At 37.2% G+C, this 16,547-nt stretch overlaps 1 protein-coding gene and 1 non-coding gene across 2 annotated transcripts; both read right to left on the minus strand.

Moving 5' to 3' along the window:
* Nucleotides 1-1,476: 1,476 nt before the first annotated feature.
* Nucleotides 1,477-1,875, minus strand: LOC140184111 (uncharacterized). Its single transcript, XM_072234397.1, has one exon. It carries the CDS (start codon nucleotides 1,873-1,875, stop codon nucleotides 1,477-1,479), a length of 399 nt encoding a protein of 132 aa, XP_072090498.1.
* A 14,309-nt stretch (nucleotides 1,876-16,184) lies between these two features.
* On the minus strand, nucleotides 16,185-16,288 carry LOC112798409 (small nucleolar RNA R71). Its single transcript, XR_003200021.1, has one exon. It is a non-coding gene; the product is annotated as a small nucleolar RNA R71 (small nucleolar RNA).
* Between the last annotated feature and the right edge of the window lie 259 nt (nucleotides 16,289-16,547).

Here is a 16,547-nt window from a genome sequence, read left to right on the forward strand (position 1 = left end):
AGGAGAGGGAGAAGAAGCTAATGGGTCAGTGTGCCATGGCGAAGGGGCTGAAGGAAAAGGCAGAGCAGAATTACATTAGGGTCTTCTCTGAGAATATTAATCTTCAGCGGTAGCTGGAGTCAAATCGGGAGGCCTATCAGAAGCTGGAAGATTCAATTATTGAGAGTTCGGAGGAGGCTTGGAGGGTGTTTAAGGAACAGGTCGGAGTTATCGCTCCTGACCTGGATCTTACACCTCTCCATCCTGAGAAGATCATCGTTGATGGAGCTATTGTCTCCCCTCCCCGCCCTGAGACGGACTCCGAGCTGAATACTCGTGGGCAAAAGATTGTTGAGTCTCCTCCTCGTGAGGAGCAACAGGAGGGATTCCTGCCGAGTTCTTCAGAAGCTCCGAATTCAACTACCGAAGAGACCGCTCCGACCCCTTCGACTTCTTGCGCAGACCTAAACTCTCAGCCTCTTGGTGACTTCAACCTTCCTTCCAATTAATTTTAGCTATTTGGGGCCTGACTTGTGGGCCCCTCTTTGAATAATTTATTTTTTATATGTTTATTGTTGTGGTTGTTCCTGACTTTTCTTCGACCTTTTTATGGTCGTTAACAAAAAAGTTGCTTTGCGTGATTCGCCCTTTTTGGATAAGGGTTTTAAAGAAATATTTTGCATGTGCATGCTTTGTTGTGATTTTTTATAAGGTTTTTATGAAAAATCCGTTTTGAAAAAGAAAAAACTTTTTAGTAGGCAGGCTATTTTTGTCTAAGTTACTGTAAAAGTTGAAACAACCTTTGTTTTTGAGGGATTTTTCTTATCTCTTTTGTGTTCCTCACATATTCAATTTTTTCTTAATGAATTGATTTCGTGACTTAGGTTATTTTTGCGATGTATTTTGATTCTTCTCGGGTTTTCCGACTAGTAAGTCGTAACGTTACTGAGCTGTCATGATCGTCATTGTAACCTCTTTACACCGACTTGTGCCTCATCGTTTTATCCTGCTGACCACTTAGGTCGGGCATAGGATTTTTCACATTTTCTCAAGCTTAAATTAGTATGTTTTGTAGAATAATAACAGTAATAATGGAATTATAAGGAGACAGAATAAAATCTTTATTTATTGATGGAGGTAACTTTTGATCTTAGCTACTAAGGGATTGTAAGACTTATTAACCCTTAGCCCCCACTATGATGCCTCGTTAAAACCCCCTTCAGGAAAATCCTTTTTGGGAAAAAACCATGAAGGCGGGAAAAAGAGTACATAAGGGAGTGGAGTCCGCTTCTAGCTATAATACCTCTTCATGTTGCAAGCATGCCACGACCTTGGGAGCTCGGTACCGCTCAAGTCGGATACCTTGTAGTACCTCTTTCCTATGACTTCACTTATCTTATATGGTCCTCTCTAGTTAGCGGCGAGTTTTTCTTCCCCCGACTTGTTGACGCCGATGTCATTCCTGATCAGGACCAAGTCGTTTGAGGTGAAGCTTCTTCAAATGACTTTCTTGTTGTATCTTTTTGTCATCCTTTGCTTTAGCGCAGCTTCCCTAATATGGGCTTGTTCTCGGACTTCAGGGAGTAGTCCAAGCTCTTCTTTGTGTGCTTGGATGTTGCCAACCTTATCGTAGAATCTCACCATTAGACTTTGCTCGTTGATTTCGAATGGTATCATGGCTTCTACGCCATAAGCAAGTCGGAAGTGTGTTTCTCCCGTGGCAGACTGAGGTGTAGTCCGATATGCCCATAGTACTTGAAGGAGTTCTTCAACCCAGGCTCTCTTTATGTCTTGTAGTCTTTTCTTCAACCCAGCCAGTAAAACTTTGTTGGCTGCCTCATCTTGCCCATTTGCTTGTGGGTGATCTACTGAGGTGAACTGATGCTTGATCTTCATGCTGGCTACCAAGTTTCTGATTGTAGAGTCGGTGAACTGAGTTCCATTATCAATGGTGATGGAATGGGAAACTCCATACCTTGTAATGATATTCTTGTAAAGGAACTTCCGACTTCTCTGGGTTGAGATAGTGGCTAATGGTTCTACTTTGATCCACTTCGTAAAGTAGTCCACTCCCACTATTAGGTACTTCACTTGTCCAGGTGCTTGGGGGAAGGGCCCTAGTAGGTCCAATCCCATTTTGCAAAGGAACGTGGAGAAGTTATGCTGATAAGTTCCTCGGGGGGAGTGATAAACCGCTATTTTACGGTTTATTTTGTACTGATTTGAGTGGATTTAATCCCTTATTCTCAGACTTATTCATAGAATTCGCATGTTCTACATTTTCCTTCCTAATTTTGTGCTATGATTGAAAACATGCTTCTTTGCCCTTAAATTTGCTAATTTTAATCCTCTCTTATTACCATTCGATGCCGTGATATGTGTGTTAAGTGTTTTCAGGGTTTATAGGGCAGGGATGGCTTAGAGGATGGAAAGGAAGCATGCAAAAGTGGAAGGAATACAAGAAATTGAAGGAATTGCTAAGCTGTCAATCCTGACCTCTTCGTACTAAATCAATCATAACTTGAGCTATAGAGGTTCGAATAAGGCAGTTCTAGTTGCGTTAGAAAGCTAACATACGGAGCTTCAAAATGATATGCAATTTGTCACAGTTTCCTTGTAGTTAGGTGACCCGCACGCATGGTATTACGTGTACGTGTGATTGGTGCGGCAGACAAGCGACACGTACGCGTGGGTGACGCGGATGTGTTACCAGGAATTTCCACAGCGATGCGTACGTGTGGGCGATGCGTACGTGTGACAAAGCGTCACGTGTTGCATTAGAACTCGCTGGGAGTGATTTTTGGGCTGTTTTTGGCCCAGTTTCAAGCCTGAAAATGAATATTAGAGTTTCTCTTTTCAATTTCTCCTTACGTTCAAGTTCAATTTTACTTTAATTTAGTGTTCTCTTACTTTTATTTGTTCAAGAACTTTAGTTCATCTTCCTCCCTTATTATTTCCCTTTTTTGCCATTTTCATCTTTATGAGCTATTGTTACATTTGATTTCTTCTAATGCAATTTGTGTTTCCTATGTTTATTGTTGTTCTCTTTAATTGTTAGTCATTGATGCTTGCAATTGGTTGTTTAGATTTATTTTCCTTGTTAGTTTTGTATGCTTTTATTTTATGCCTTCCAAGTATTTGATAAAATGCTTGGTTGGGTTTTAAATTAGATTGTTATGTTCTAAACTTGGATTAATCAATTAGAGACTCTTGAGTTATCAAAACTCATCTGTTGATTGGTAATTGAAGATTGCCGGTTAGCTTGAACTTCACCAAAGTTAGTCTCGCACTTTGAGTTGACTAGGACTTGTGAACTCAAGTTAATTGTATGCACTTGACCTTCCTCCATTGGTTAGAGGTTAACTAAGTGAAGGCAACTCGCATTTATCATCACAACTGACAATGATAATGAGAATAGAACTTCTAATTATCAATCCTTGCTAAGAGCTTTCTTAGTTACTAATTTATTTTCTTCTTATTTACATTCCTTGTTTATTAAACTCAAAAACCCAAAAAGATACAATCTCATAACCAATAATAAACTACACTTCCCTGTAATTCCTTGAGAGATGACCCGAGATTTAAATACTTCGGTTAATTTTATTGGGTTTGCTTAAGTGACAAACAATTTAAATTTGATTTGGTTTAATTGTCGGTTTAAAACTATACCTACAACGCGCTTATTTTATTAAGGTTTAATTGTTAGTTTAAGGACTTTGTTTCTTATTTTCATTAGTTTTTGTTTTTATTTGTTACCATGAATTTTCACCCCTTTGGCTATGAGTTTGGTTACAATCATATTGTAGGAAGTGGAGATTACAATGAAGGCTTGCATCAAGGATGGGACAATCAAAGATTGGAGGAACCATAAGGATTTGATCAACCCTCTTGGCAACAACCACCTCCAATGTACTATCAACAACCGTTCCATGATACATACCAAGACGATGGTTATAGTGGACCTCTTCGTGACATTCAATACCCACTATAATATACTTATGAACCCCATCCACAACATCGTTTTAAACCACCATGCTCACAAGCCCCATGTTACCAAATACCCCCATATGACCCTAATCCTTACCCACCTTACCAAGATCCTTATGAGCCTTACAAGCCATACTTAGAACCACCCCCATTCCAACACAATTACTCCCAAGAACCACCACCTCAATATACACCACCTCCATATCCCTATCAAAATGAACCATCTCCATATCCTTATCAAGATAAACCACCTTCCCATCATGAACCATTTCTCCCAAATAATGAATCCTCCTATCCACCCCAAGCCCCAATAGATGATTCTCTCACCTTATTACTTCAAGAGTAATGTGAAACTCAAAGGATGACACTATAATTTGTGGCTACCTTGATCGAGGTAGTAAACACTTTGGCCTCCTGTTACTCCTGCACTGAAAGAACTTCCATTGCCAATTGTGGAGAATCAATAGAAGAGTGTAGCATGAAGGAGAGATTAGAAAATCCGGTGGAGAACAAGGAGTTGGATTTTGTATTGGAACAACTGGAGGAAGCTATAATCATTGAAAAGGAAGAAGTGGTTGAAGACTTAGGAGATGCTGAACCTCCATGGGAATCTAGAGTGGTAGAGTATTCCTCCGAGAAGCTTGAAATTTATATTGAGGAGGATAATGCACAACCTCCAAGGCATGTTCTCCATGAGGAATTGGATGGAATAGAATAAGAAACAAGTCTCATTGATGATGAAGATCCCATGCACATCACATCCTCGTAGTGATGAACTTGCATTTGCAAGTGAACCCCTTGAGTTTGAAGAACCTTCTCCGAGTGAATCTGAAAGAGATGCTAAGGTAGACTTTTCTCAACCTCCAAATTATGACTTGAGTGACGGGAAAGAAATAGAAGAACTTGATAAGGGAGCGGTTAAAGTTGAAGAAGCTTGCAAAGAGGTGGAAGAATTCAAAGAAGAGCACAAGGGAGTGGAGCATGCAAGATTATTAGAAACACCTCTCCCAAAGGCATTACCATCCAATACAACATTCAAGTGGGCAAAATTCTTATCATTAACCTTTACTTTCCCACTTGAATATGGTTCACTTGAGACGGATGGTCAACTTAGACCTCTTTGTGGCTTTAAGAGTAAGAGGGAGATGGTTAGTGGTAGGAGTTATTAGGCAAGGTCCAATATGGTTACATGCTCCAATTTGAAGTGTAAGAATTGGTGTAGAGCTCGATTAAATTGGTTTAGGAAGCTGTTTGGATGTCTTAGTGGGAATTTGGGTTGCTTACAACCCAGTTGGAACAATGATGATCAACAAGAAGACGGGTATAAAAGCAAGGTTTGGGACCCCAAAATTCATTCTAGCAATCAACACTCTTGGGACCTTATCACTTGCTTTAACTTACTTGAAGGCTTTATGCGCCTAGTTTGGGATCCCGGAGGCTATTGGAATCACAAACATTGATAGGGATTCAAGAAAGAGTTCAAGCATAAGCCACCCTAACAAGGAGCTCACCAAATGTCCAACTTAAGAACTTTAACTAAAAGTGCTAGGTGGGAGACACCCCACCATGGTATATTCTTCCTATTTTCTTTTTTGTTTATATTAGTAATAAGTTAAATTATTATTTTTAGTTGTGTTTATTTTGTTTAATTTATGCTTAATAATATATATATATATATATATATATATATATATATATATATATATAAATTGAACCTGACGCGTAAGCATCAATGACGCGCACACGTCATATGGAAGTTGGCTCTTTATTAAAAATGAACATAAAGTTATGCTAGAACTGTGCGGGAAAAGTGCCTAACGCGTACGCGTGACCCACCCGTACGCATCACATGCATTTTTTAAACATCCACGCTTAAGCATCGACGACGCGTACGTGTGGTATGAAAAATGACATTTTTGGTGAATTGAACAGAGAGTTGGGCTGCTACCGTGCTAGGATCGTGCGTTTAGCACGTGAGTAGTCACGCGTACGCGTGATTGATGCTCACGTGTTAGTTTTCATTTTTGGCCATCCACAGGTACGCGTGGACGATGCTTACACGTCACATGGCTGTTTCTGTTTTCACGCGCACGCGTGACCTATGCGCGCGCGTCGTGTCTTGTTTTTCATTCATTTCTTCTTTCTTCTCTCCTATCTCTTTCTTTCTTCCTCCTTTCTTACTTTCTTCTTCTTCATTTCTTTAGCTTCTCATCCTTATTCTCTTTTATTCCCTTTTACTTCTTGCATTTGCATACTTTAGTTCATTGCATTTTAACTTTGAGCATGCTATTATTTCCTTTAACAAGTTTATTATTTTTTCATTGGTGTTAAATTTTCTTACTCATTTGTTGTATTTTTTCTTGCATTATTTTGGTTTTTAGTGACTTGTTTTATATTGTTGGGTGATGTTATTTATAAATTAATGCTAATCTTTTATGACAATTATATTCCTTTTGCATTGATATGAAGTTATATTATCTTTCATTACCCACTCTCTCTCCCCATTATTGTAATTTTTGCACTATTGATATGTCATTCGCCTATATTGTTTTCTCACTCACATGTTGTAGCTACCATGTAGTTGAGACCCTCATTATTTTCTATTAACCTACCCATATTTTATTTGTTTTCTTATCTTTGTTTATGGGTCACTTTTCCTCCTTTTTCTCTTCTTTAAGGATGGCCACCAAGAAGGGAAAGGAAAAGCTTTTCAATGGGGCAACAGACACGTCCATCGGCACAGTCTTTGGAGAAAAGCATCAGTTATAGTCACCCGTCCACTTGCACATCTTAGCATGCACCGAGGACGGTGCAATCTTTAAGTGTGGGAAAGTCGATACCGACTTCCGTGGGTAACTATTTCTCTTTCCAACACCAATGTCTAATTTTCTTTTTTTAGTTCATTATTGCATTTGCATGTTTGATTGCATGTTTGTTGGATTTCGTGCATATTTTACCACTACTTGGTTGAAGTGATAAATTCTTTTTCAAGACACTATTTTAGAGTATTTCACTAATTTGAATTAAAATTTTTGTGTTAAACTTGCTTGAAGAAATTTATTTTTAGAACATAGTTTTAGAGCTAGAACACACAAAACTAGTGGGCTCTTTGAGCCAAATTGATTGGTTACATTTTATCAACCAATACTTTGTTTATGTGTGTGTTATTCTCTCTAAAATTGTGATCTTTGTCTTGGTAAATTCTATATTTCCAGTTTGATGTATGCATGCACTTATATGATTGAGGCCCTTATTTCACTAAGCTCATATACCCATATGGCCTTAACCTTTTATTATCCTTTGGAAACCAATATTGAGCCTATTTTACCCATTTGTTCGTTACTTTAGCACATCATTAACTCTAAGCGAAAAAAATAGTGTCCTTAATTTGAATCCTTGGTTAGCTTAGACTAGTGAGAGTGTTTATGATTTAAGTGTGGGAAAATTAGGTTTGGTAGTATTTGGTTTGGGAATTGAGTATGTTAGACTTTTTTGTGAAAATGTGAAAAGAATGTTGAGGACATGTTCATGCATTCAATACTTTAATCATATGCATTGAGGAAAAAAAGGGAAAAGAAAAAGAGCAAAGAATAAAAGGGGACAAAAATGTCCCAAAGTAAATGATGATAGCAATGCATATGTGCTGTACTCAAAATTGGGATGCATGAATATGTCGAAAACATAGTTAAATGGTAGTTAGATTTTATATTCTGATTACATGGATTGTCTTAAGTTAGGTGGAAAGTTTAGGTTAATCAAGGATTCAGATTTTAGTCTACTTAACCAAATACAATCCTACCTTGACCCTAACTCCATTACAACCCTTGAAAAGACCTCTTGATATGTGTATTTGTGTGCATTAAATTTGTGTTGATTGGTTGAAGAAAAGCAAGTCTTAGAAAGCAAGATTAGTAGAGAACCGAGAGACTGGATCCTCAATCACTAGAGTGATTAGAGTGTATACATTTCTAGTGAGGGTTCGATGCTCGATTCTTTTTTCCGGCTTTCACGAGCTTTCTTCTTACAAGTCTATTTGTACTTTATTTTATGGTTTGAATTAGTGGAACCCATTTATATTTGTTCTTGGAGAATTTGATTTACTTTTAACCAAGTAGGTAGAATTATTTTTGCATGTAGTTGCATTCATATAGATAAGTTGCATTTAATAAATCTTACCATTCCTCTTCACTCTTCTGATTCTCATGAGCTTAACATGAGGACATGCTAATGTTTAAGTGTGGGAGATTGATAAACCACTATTTTACGGTTTATTTTGTATTGAATTGAGTGGATTTTATCCATGATTCTCACACTTATTCATAAAATTCGCATGTTTTACATTTTCCTTCCGAATTTTGTGCAATGATTGAAAACATGCTTCTTTGGGCTTAAATTTGCTAATTTTAATCCTCTCTTATTACCATTCAATGCCGTGATATGTGTGTTAAGTTTTTTCAGGGTTTATAGGGCAGGGAAGGCTTAGAGGATGGAAAGGAAGCATGCAAAAGTGGAAGGAATACAAGAAATTGAAGGAATTGCTAAGCAGTCAATCCTGTCCTCTTTGTACTAAATCGATCATAACTTGAGCTACAGATGTTCGAATGAGGCGGTTCCAGTTGCGTTGAAAAGCTAACATCTGGAGCTTCAAAATGATATGCAATTTGCCACAGTTGCCTTGCAGTTAGGTGATGCACACGCATGGTATGCCGCGTATGTGTGACTGGTGTGGCAGACAAGCGACGCGTACGCGTGGGCGACACGTACGCGTGACCAGGAATTTCCGCAGTGATGCGTACGCATTACAAAGCGTCACGTGCTGCATCAGAACTCGCTGGGGGCGATTTTTGGGCTATTTTTGGCCCAGTTTTAAGCCCGAAAATGAAGATTAGAGTTTCTCTTTTCAATTTCTCCTTAGGTTCAAGTTCAATTTTATTTTAATTTAGTTTTCTCTTACTTTTATTTGTTCAAGCACTTTAGTTCATCTTCCTCCCTTATTATTTCCCTTTTTTGCCATTTTCATCTTTATGAGCTATTGTTACATTTGATTTCTTCTAATGCAATTTGTGTTTCCTATGTTTATTGTTGCTCTCTTTAATTATTAGTCATTGATGCTTGCAATTGGTTATTTAGATTTATTTTCCTTATTGGTTTTGTATGCTTTTATTTTATGCCTTCCAAGTGTTTGATAAAAATTCTTGGTTGGGTTTTAAATTAGATTGTTTTGTTCTTAACTTGGATTAATCAATTATATACTCTTGAGTTATCAAAACTCATATGTTAATTGGTAATTGAAGATTGCCTGTTAGCTTGATCTTCACCAAAGTTAGTCTCGCACTTTGAGTTAACTAGGACTTGTGAACTCAAGTTATTTGTATGCACTTGATCTTCCTCCATTGGTTAGATGTTAACTAAGTGAAGGCAACTCGCATTTACCATCACAATTGAAAATGATAATGAGGATATAACTTCTAATCATGAATCCTTACTAAGAGCTTTCTTAGTTACTAATTTATTTTTTTTGTTATTTACATTCCTTGTTTATTAAACTCAAAAACCCAAAAAGATACAATCTCATAACCAATAATAAATTACACTTCCCTACAATTTCTTGAGGGACGACCCGAGGTTTAAATACTTCGGTTAATTTTATTGGATTTGCTTAAGTGACAAACAATTTAAATTTGATTGAGGTTTAATTGTCGGTTTAGAACTATACTTACAATGCACTTATTTTATTAAGGTTTAATTGTTAGTTTTAGGACTTTGTTGCTTATTTTCATTAGTTTTTGTTTTTATTTGCTACCATGAATTCTCACCCCTTTGGCTATGAGTTTGGTTACAATCATGTTGTAGAAAGGGGAGATTACAACGAAGACTTGCATCAAGGATGGGACAATCAAAGATGGACGGAGCCATAAGGATTTGATCAACCCTCTTGGCAACAACCACCTCTAATGTACTATCAACAACCGTTCCATGATGCATACCAAGACAATGGTTATGGTAGACCTCTTCGTGACAATCAATACCAACCATAATATACCTATGAATCCCCTCCACAACATAGTTTTGAACCACCGTACTCACAAGCCCCATGTTACCAAACACCCCCATATGACCCTAATCCTTACCCACCTTACCAAGAGCCATATGAGCCTTAAAAGCCATACTTAGAACCACCACCTCAATATACACCACCTCCATATCCCTATCAAAATGAACCATCTCCATATCCTTATCAAGATAAACCACCCTCCCATCATGAAGCCTTTCTCCCAAATAATGAACCCTCCTATCCACCCCAAATCCCAATGGATGATTCTCTCACCTTATTACTTCAAGAGCAACGTGAAACTCCAAGGATGACACTATAACTTGTGGCTACCTTGACCGAGGTAGTAAAAACTTTGGCCTCCCGTTACTCCTGCACTCAAAGAACTTCCATTGCCAATTGTGGAGAATCAATAGAAGAGTGTAGCATGAAGGAGAGATTAGAAACTTCGGTAGAGAACAAGGAGTGGGATTTTGTATTGGAACAATTGGAGGAAGCTATAATCGTTGAAGAGGAAGAAGTGGTTGAAGACTTAAGAGATGCTGAACCTCCATGGGAATCTAGAGTGATAGAGTATTCCTCCGAGAAGCTTGAAATTGATGTTGAGGAGGATAGTGCACAACCTCCAAGTCATGTTCTCCATGAGGAATTGGATGGAATAGAATAAGAAACAAGTCCCATTGGTGATGAAGATCCCACATCACCTCCTCCTAGTGATGAACTTACATCTGCAAGTAAACCTCTTGAGTTTGAAGAACCTTCTCTGAGTGAATTTAAAGGAGATAATGAGGTAGACTTTTCTCAACCTCCAACTTATGACTTGAGTGATGGGGAAGAATTAGAAGAACTTGATAAGGGAGCGGTTGAAGTTGAAAAAGCTTGCAAAGAGGTGGAAGAATTCAAATAAGAGCACAAGGGAGTAGAGCATGCAAGATCATTAGAAACACCTCTCCCAAAGCCATTACCATCCAATACAACATTCAAGTAGGTAAAATTCTTATCCTTAACCTTTACTTTCCCACTTGAATATGGTTCACTTGAGACGGATGGTCAACTTAGAGCTCTTTGTGGCTTTAAGAGTAAGAGGAAGATGGTTAGTGGTAGGAGTTGTTAGGCAATGTTCAATATGGTTACATGCTCCAATTTGAAGTACAAGGATTGGTGTAGAGCTAGATTGAATGGGTCTAGGAAGCTGTTTCGATGCCTTAGTAAGAATTTGGGTTGCTTACGACCCGATTGGAACAATGATGATCAACAAGAAGACGGGTGTAAAAGCAAGGTTTGGGACCCCGGAATTCATTCTAGCAATCAACACTCTTGGGACCTTGTCACTTGCTTTAACTTGCTTGAAGGCTTTATGCACCTAGTTTGGGATCTCGGAGGCTATTGGAATCATAAAAATTGATGGGGATTCAAGAAAGAGTTCAAGTATAAGCCACCCTAACAAGGAGCTCACCAAATGTCCAACTTAAGAACTTTAACTAAAAGTGCTAGGTGGGAGACACCACACCATGGTATATTCTTCCTATTTTCTCTTTTGTTTATTTTATAATAAGTTAAATTATTATTTTTAGTTATGTTTATTTTGTTTAATTTATGGTTTAGTTGTTTGATAATTTCTGGTGTTGATATATATATAAATTGAACCTAACGCATAAGCATCAATGACGCGCACGCGTCATATGGAAGTTGGCTCTTTATAAAAAATGAAAAGAAAGTTACGCCGAAACTGTGCGGAAAAAGTGCCTGACGCACAAGCCACTCCACGCGTATGCATGAGCTACGCGTACGCGTCACCTGCATTTTTTTAACATCCACGCGTAAGCGTCGACGACGCGTATGCGTGGTATGAAAAACGGCGTTTGTGGTAAATTGAACAGAGAATTGGGCTGCCACTGTGCTGGGATTGCGTGTTTAGAACGCTAGTAGTCACGCGTACGCGTGACCAATGCTCACGCGTACGCGCGACCGATGCTCACGCGTTAGTGTTCTTTTTTGGCCATCCACGGGTACGCGTGGACGGCGCTTACGCGTCACATGGCTGTTTCTGTTTTCACGCGCACGCATGACCTGCACGCGCGCGTCGCGTCCTGTTTTTCATTTCTTTCTTCTTTCTTCTTTCTTCTCTCTTATCTCCTTCTTTCTTCCTCCCTTCTTACTTTCTTCTTCTTCATTTCTTTAGCTTTTCATCCTTATTCTCTTTTATTCCCTTTTACTTCTTGCATTTGCATACTTTAATTCATTGCATTTTAACTTTGTGCATGCTTTTATTTTCTTTTATAAGTTTATTATTTTTCCAGTGGTATTAAATTTTCTTACTCATCTGTTGTATTTTTTCTTGCATTATTTTGGTGTTTAGTGACTTGTTTTATATTGTTGGGTGATGTTATTTATAAATTAATGCTAATCTTTTATGACAATTGTATTCCTTTTGCATTGATATGAAATTATATTATCTTTCATTACCTACTCTCTGATGAGCGGATAATTTATACGCTTTTTGGCATTGTTCTTAGGTAGTTTTTAGTAAGTTCAAGTACTTTTAGGGATGTTCTCATTAGTTTTTATGTTAAATTCACATTTCTGGACTTTACTATGAGTTTGTGTGTTTTTCTGTGATTTCAGGTAATTTCTGGCTGAAATTGAGAGACTTGAGCAAAACTCTGAAAAAGGCTGACAAAAGGACTGCTGATGCTGTTGGAATCTAAACTCCCTGAACTCGAAATTGATTTTCTAGAGCTACAGAACTCCAAATGGCGCGCTCTCAACGGCGTTGGAAAGTAGACATCCAGAGCTTTCCAGCAATATATAATAGTCCATACTCTATTCGGAAATTGACGACGTAACTTGGCGTTGAACGCCAAGTACATGCTGCTGTCTGGAGTTAAACGCCAGAAAAACGTCATGATCCGGAGTTGAACGCCCAAAACACGTTATAACTTGGAGTTCAACTCCAAGAGAAGCCTCAGCTCGTGGATAGATCAAGCTCAGCCCAAGCATACACCAAGTGGGCCCCGGAAGTGGATTTATGCATCAATTACTTACTCATGTAAACCCTAGTAGCTAGTCTAGTATAAATAGGATAAGTTACTACTGTATTAGACATCTTTTGACAGTTTAATCTTTTGACTATTCGATCACTTGATCATGGAGGGGGCTGGCCATTCGTCCATGCCTGAACCTTTTACTTATGTATTTTCAACAGTGGAGTTTCTGCACACCATAGATTAAGGGTGTGGAGCTCTGCTGTACCTCAAGTTTCAATACAATTATTATTACTTTCTATTCAATTCTCTTCTATCCTTATTCCAAGATATACGTTATACTTAACTTTGATGAATGTGATGATCCGTGACACTCATCATCAATCTCACCTATGAACGCGCGTGATTGACAACCACTTCCGTTCTACTTTAGGCAGGGCGCATATCTCTTAGATTCCCCAACAGAATCTTCGTGGTATAAGCTAGATAGATGGCGGCATTCATGAGGATCCGGAAAGTCTAAACCTTGTCTATGGTATTCCGAGTAGGATTCTAGGATTGAATGACTGTGACGAGCTTCAAACTCCTGAAGGCTGGGCGTGATGACAAACGCAAAAGAATCAAGGGATTCTATTCCAACCTGATTGAGAACCGACAGATGATTAGCCGTGCTGTGACAGAGCATAGGAACGTTTTCACTGAGAGGATGGGATGTAGCCATTGACAACGGTGATGCCCTACATACAGCTTGCCATGGAAAGGAGTAGGAAGGATTGGATGAATGTAATAAGAAAATAGAGATACGAGAGGAGCACAACATCTTCACACACTTATCTGAAATTCCCACTATTGATTTACATAAGTATTTCTATCCCTTTTATTTTCTATTTATTCCATTAATCAAATTTAAACCAATAATCTGCCTAACTGAGATTTACAAGGTGACCATAGCTTGCTTCATACCAACAATCTCTATGGGATCGACCCTTACTCACGTAAGGTATTACTTGGATGACCCAGTACACTTGCTGGTTAAGTTGAACGTAGTTGTGATCACACATAACAAAGAGCCATTAAATAAATCTCATGCAAATACAAAGAGGGCAATCACAATTTCGTCCACCAAGTTTTTGGCACCGTTGCCGGGGAATTGTTCGAGTATGGACAACTGACGGTTCATCTTGTTGCTCAGATTAGGTAATTTTCTTTTCAAAAATCCTTTTCAAAATTTTTCTTTGCTTTTTTGTTTTTCTAACCATGTTTTTCGAAAAAATTAAAATAAAAATACAAAAAAAATTAGAAAATCATAAAAATAAAAAATATTTTGTATTCTTGTTTGAGTCTTGTGTTAATTTTTAAGTTTGGTGTCAATTGCATGTTTTTAAAATTTATGCATTATTTTCGAAAATTTCATGCATTCATAGTGTTCTTCATGATCTTCAAGTTGTTCTTGACAAGTCTTCTTGTTTGATCTTGATGATTTCTTGTTTGTGTTGTTTGTTGTTTTTCATGTGCATTATTCGTTTGTTAGAGTCCATGCATTAAAGATTTCTAAGTTTGGTGTCTTGCATGTTTTCTTTGCATCAAAAATTTTTCAAAATCATGTTCTTGATGTTCATCATGATCTTCAAAGTGTTCTTGGTGCTCATCTTGACATTCATAGTGTTCTTGCATGCATTAAGTGTTTTGATCCAAAATTTTCATGTTTTGGGTCATGATTGTGTTTTTCTCTCTCATCTTAAAAATTTCAAAAATAAAAAATATATTTTCCTTATTTCCCTCCAAATTTTCGAAATTTTGGGTTGACTTGGTCAAAAATTTTTAAAATTAGTTGTTTCTCACAAGTCAAGTCAAAATTTCAATTTTAAAAATCTTATCTTTTCAAAATCTTTTTCAAAAATTATATCTTTTTCATTTTTTTCTATTCTTCAAAAATTTCAAAAATTCTTTTTCAAATTATTTTCAAAAATATTTTTCTTATCTTTATATCAAATTTTCGAAAATTCACTAATAATTAATGTGATTGATTCAAAAATTTGAAGTTTGTTACTATCTTGTTAAGAAAGGTTCAATCTTTAAGTTCTAGAATCTTATCTTGAAGTTTCTTGTTAGTGAAGTGAGTAATTTTAATTTTAAAAATTAAATCTTTTTATCTTTTATCTTATCTTTTTCAAAAATTTTATCTTTTTCAAAAATTTGATTTCAAAATATCTTATCTAACTTCTTATCTTCTTATCTTTTCAAAATTTGATTTTAATATCTTTTTCAATCAACTAACTAACTTTTTGTTTGTTTCTTATCTTTTTCAAAACCACCTAACTACTTTTCCTTCTCTAATTTTCGAAAATATCTCATCCCTTTTTCAAAAAATTCTTTTTGTTTTAAATTTTAATTTTAAACTTATCTTATCTTTAATTTTCGAAAATTACTAACCCCTTTTTCAAAATTATTTTTGAAATTTCTCATCTCTTTTCTTTTTCTATTTAATTAATTAATTACTAACACTTCTCTTCACCTCTCTTCACCTAAATATCCGAATCCCCTCTTCTACTTTCTTCTCTCTTTTCTTTTTCTACTAACATAAAGGAATCTCTATACTGTGACATAGAGGATTCCTCTTTCTTTTCTTGTTTTCTTCTCTCTTTCATATGAGTAGGAACAAGGATAAAGGCACTCTTGTTGAAATTGATCCAGAACCTAAAAGGACTCTGAAGAGAAAATTAAGATAAGCTAAATTACAACAATCCAGAAATAACCTTTCAGAAATTTTCGAACAAGAGAAGGAGATGGCAGCCGAAAATAATAATAATGCAAGGAGAATGCTTGGTGACTTCACAAAGCCAACGTCCAAATTTGATGGAAGAAGCATCTCCATTCCTGCCATTGGAGCCAACAACTTTGAGCTGAAACCTCAGCTAGTTGCCTTAATGCAACAAAACTGCAAGTTTTATGGACTCCCATCTGAAGATCCATACCAGTTTCTAACTGAGTTCTTGCAGATCTGTGAGACTGTAAAGACAAATGGAGTTGATCCTGAAGTCTACAGACTCATGCTTTTCCCTTTTGCTGTGAGAGACAGAGCTAGAATATGGTTGGATTCACAACCCAAAGATAGCCTGGACTCCTGGGATAAGCTGGTCACTGCCTTCTTGGATAAATTCTTTCCTCCTCAAAAGCTGAGCAAGCTAAGAGTGGATGTTTAAACCTTCAAACAAAAAGATGGTGAATCCCTCTATGAAGCTTGGGAAAGATACAAGCAGCTGACCAAAAGATGTCCATCTGACATGTTTTCAGATGGACCATATTAGATATCTTCTATTATGGTCTATCTGAATTTTCGAAAATGTCATTGGACCATTCTGCAGGTGGATCCATTCACCTAAAGAAAACACCTACAGAAGCTCAAGAACTCATTGACATGGTTGCAAACAACCAATTCATGTACACCTCTGAGAGGAATTCTGTGAATAATGGGATACCTCAGAAGAAAGGAGTTCTTGAAATTGATGCTCTGAATGCCATATTGGCTCAGAACAAAGTGTTGA

The sequence above is a fragment of the Arachis hypogaea genome, chromosome 4 (assembly GCF_003086295.3).
Source record: "Arachis hypogaea cultivar Tifrunner chromosome 4, arahy.Tifrunner.gnm2.J5K5, whole genome shotgun sequence".
NCBI classification, from domain to species: domain Eukaryota; kingdom Viridiplantae; phylum Streptophyta; class Magnoliopsida; order Fabales; family Fabaceae; genus Arachis; species Arachis hypogaea.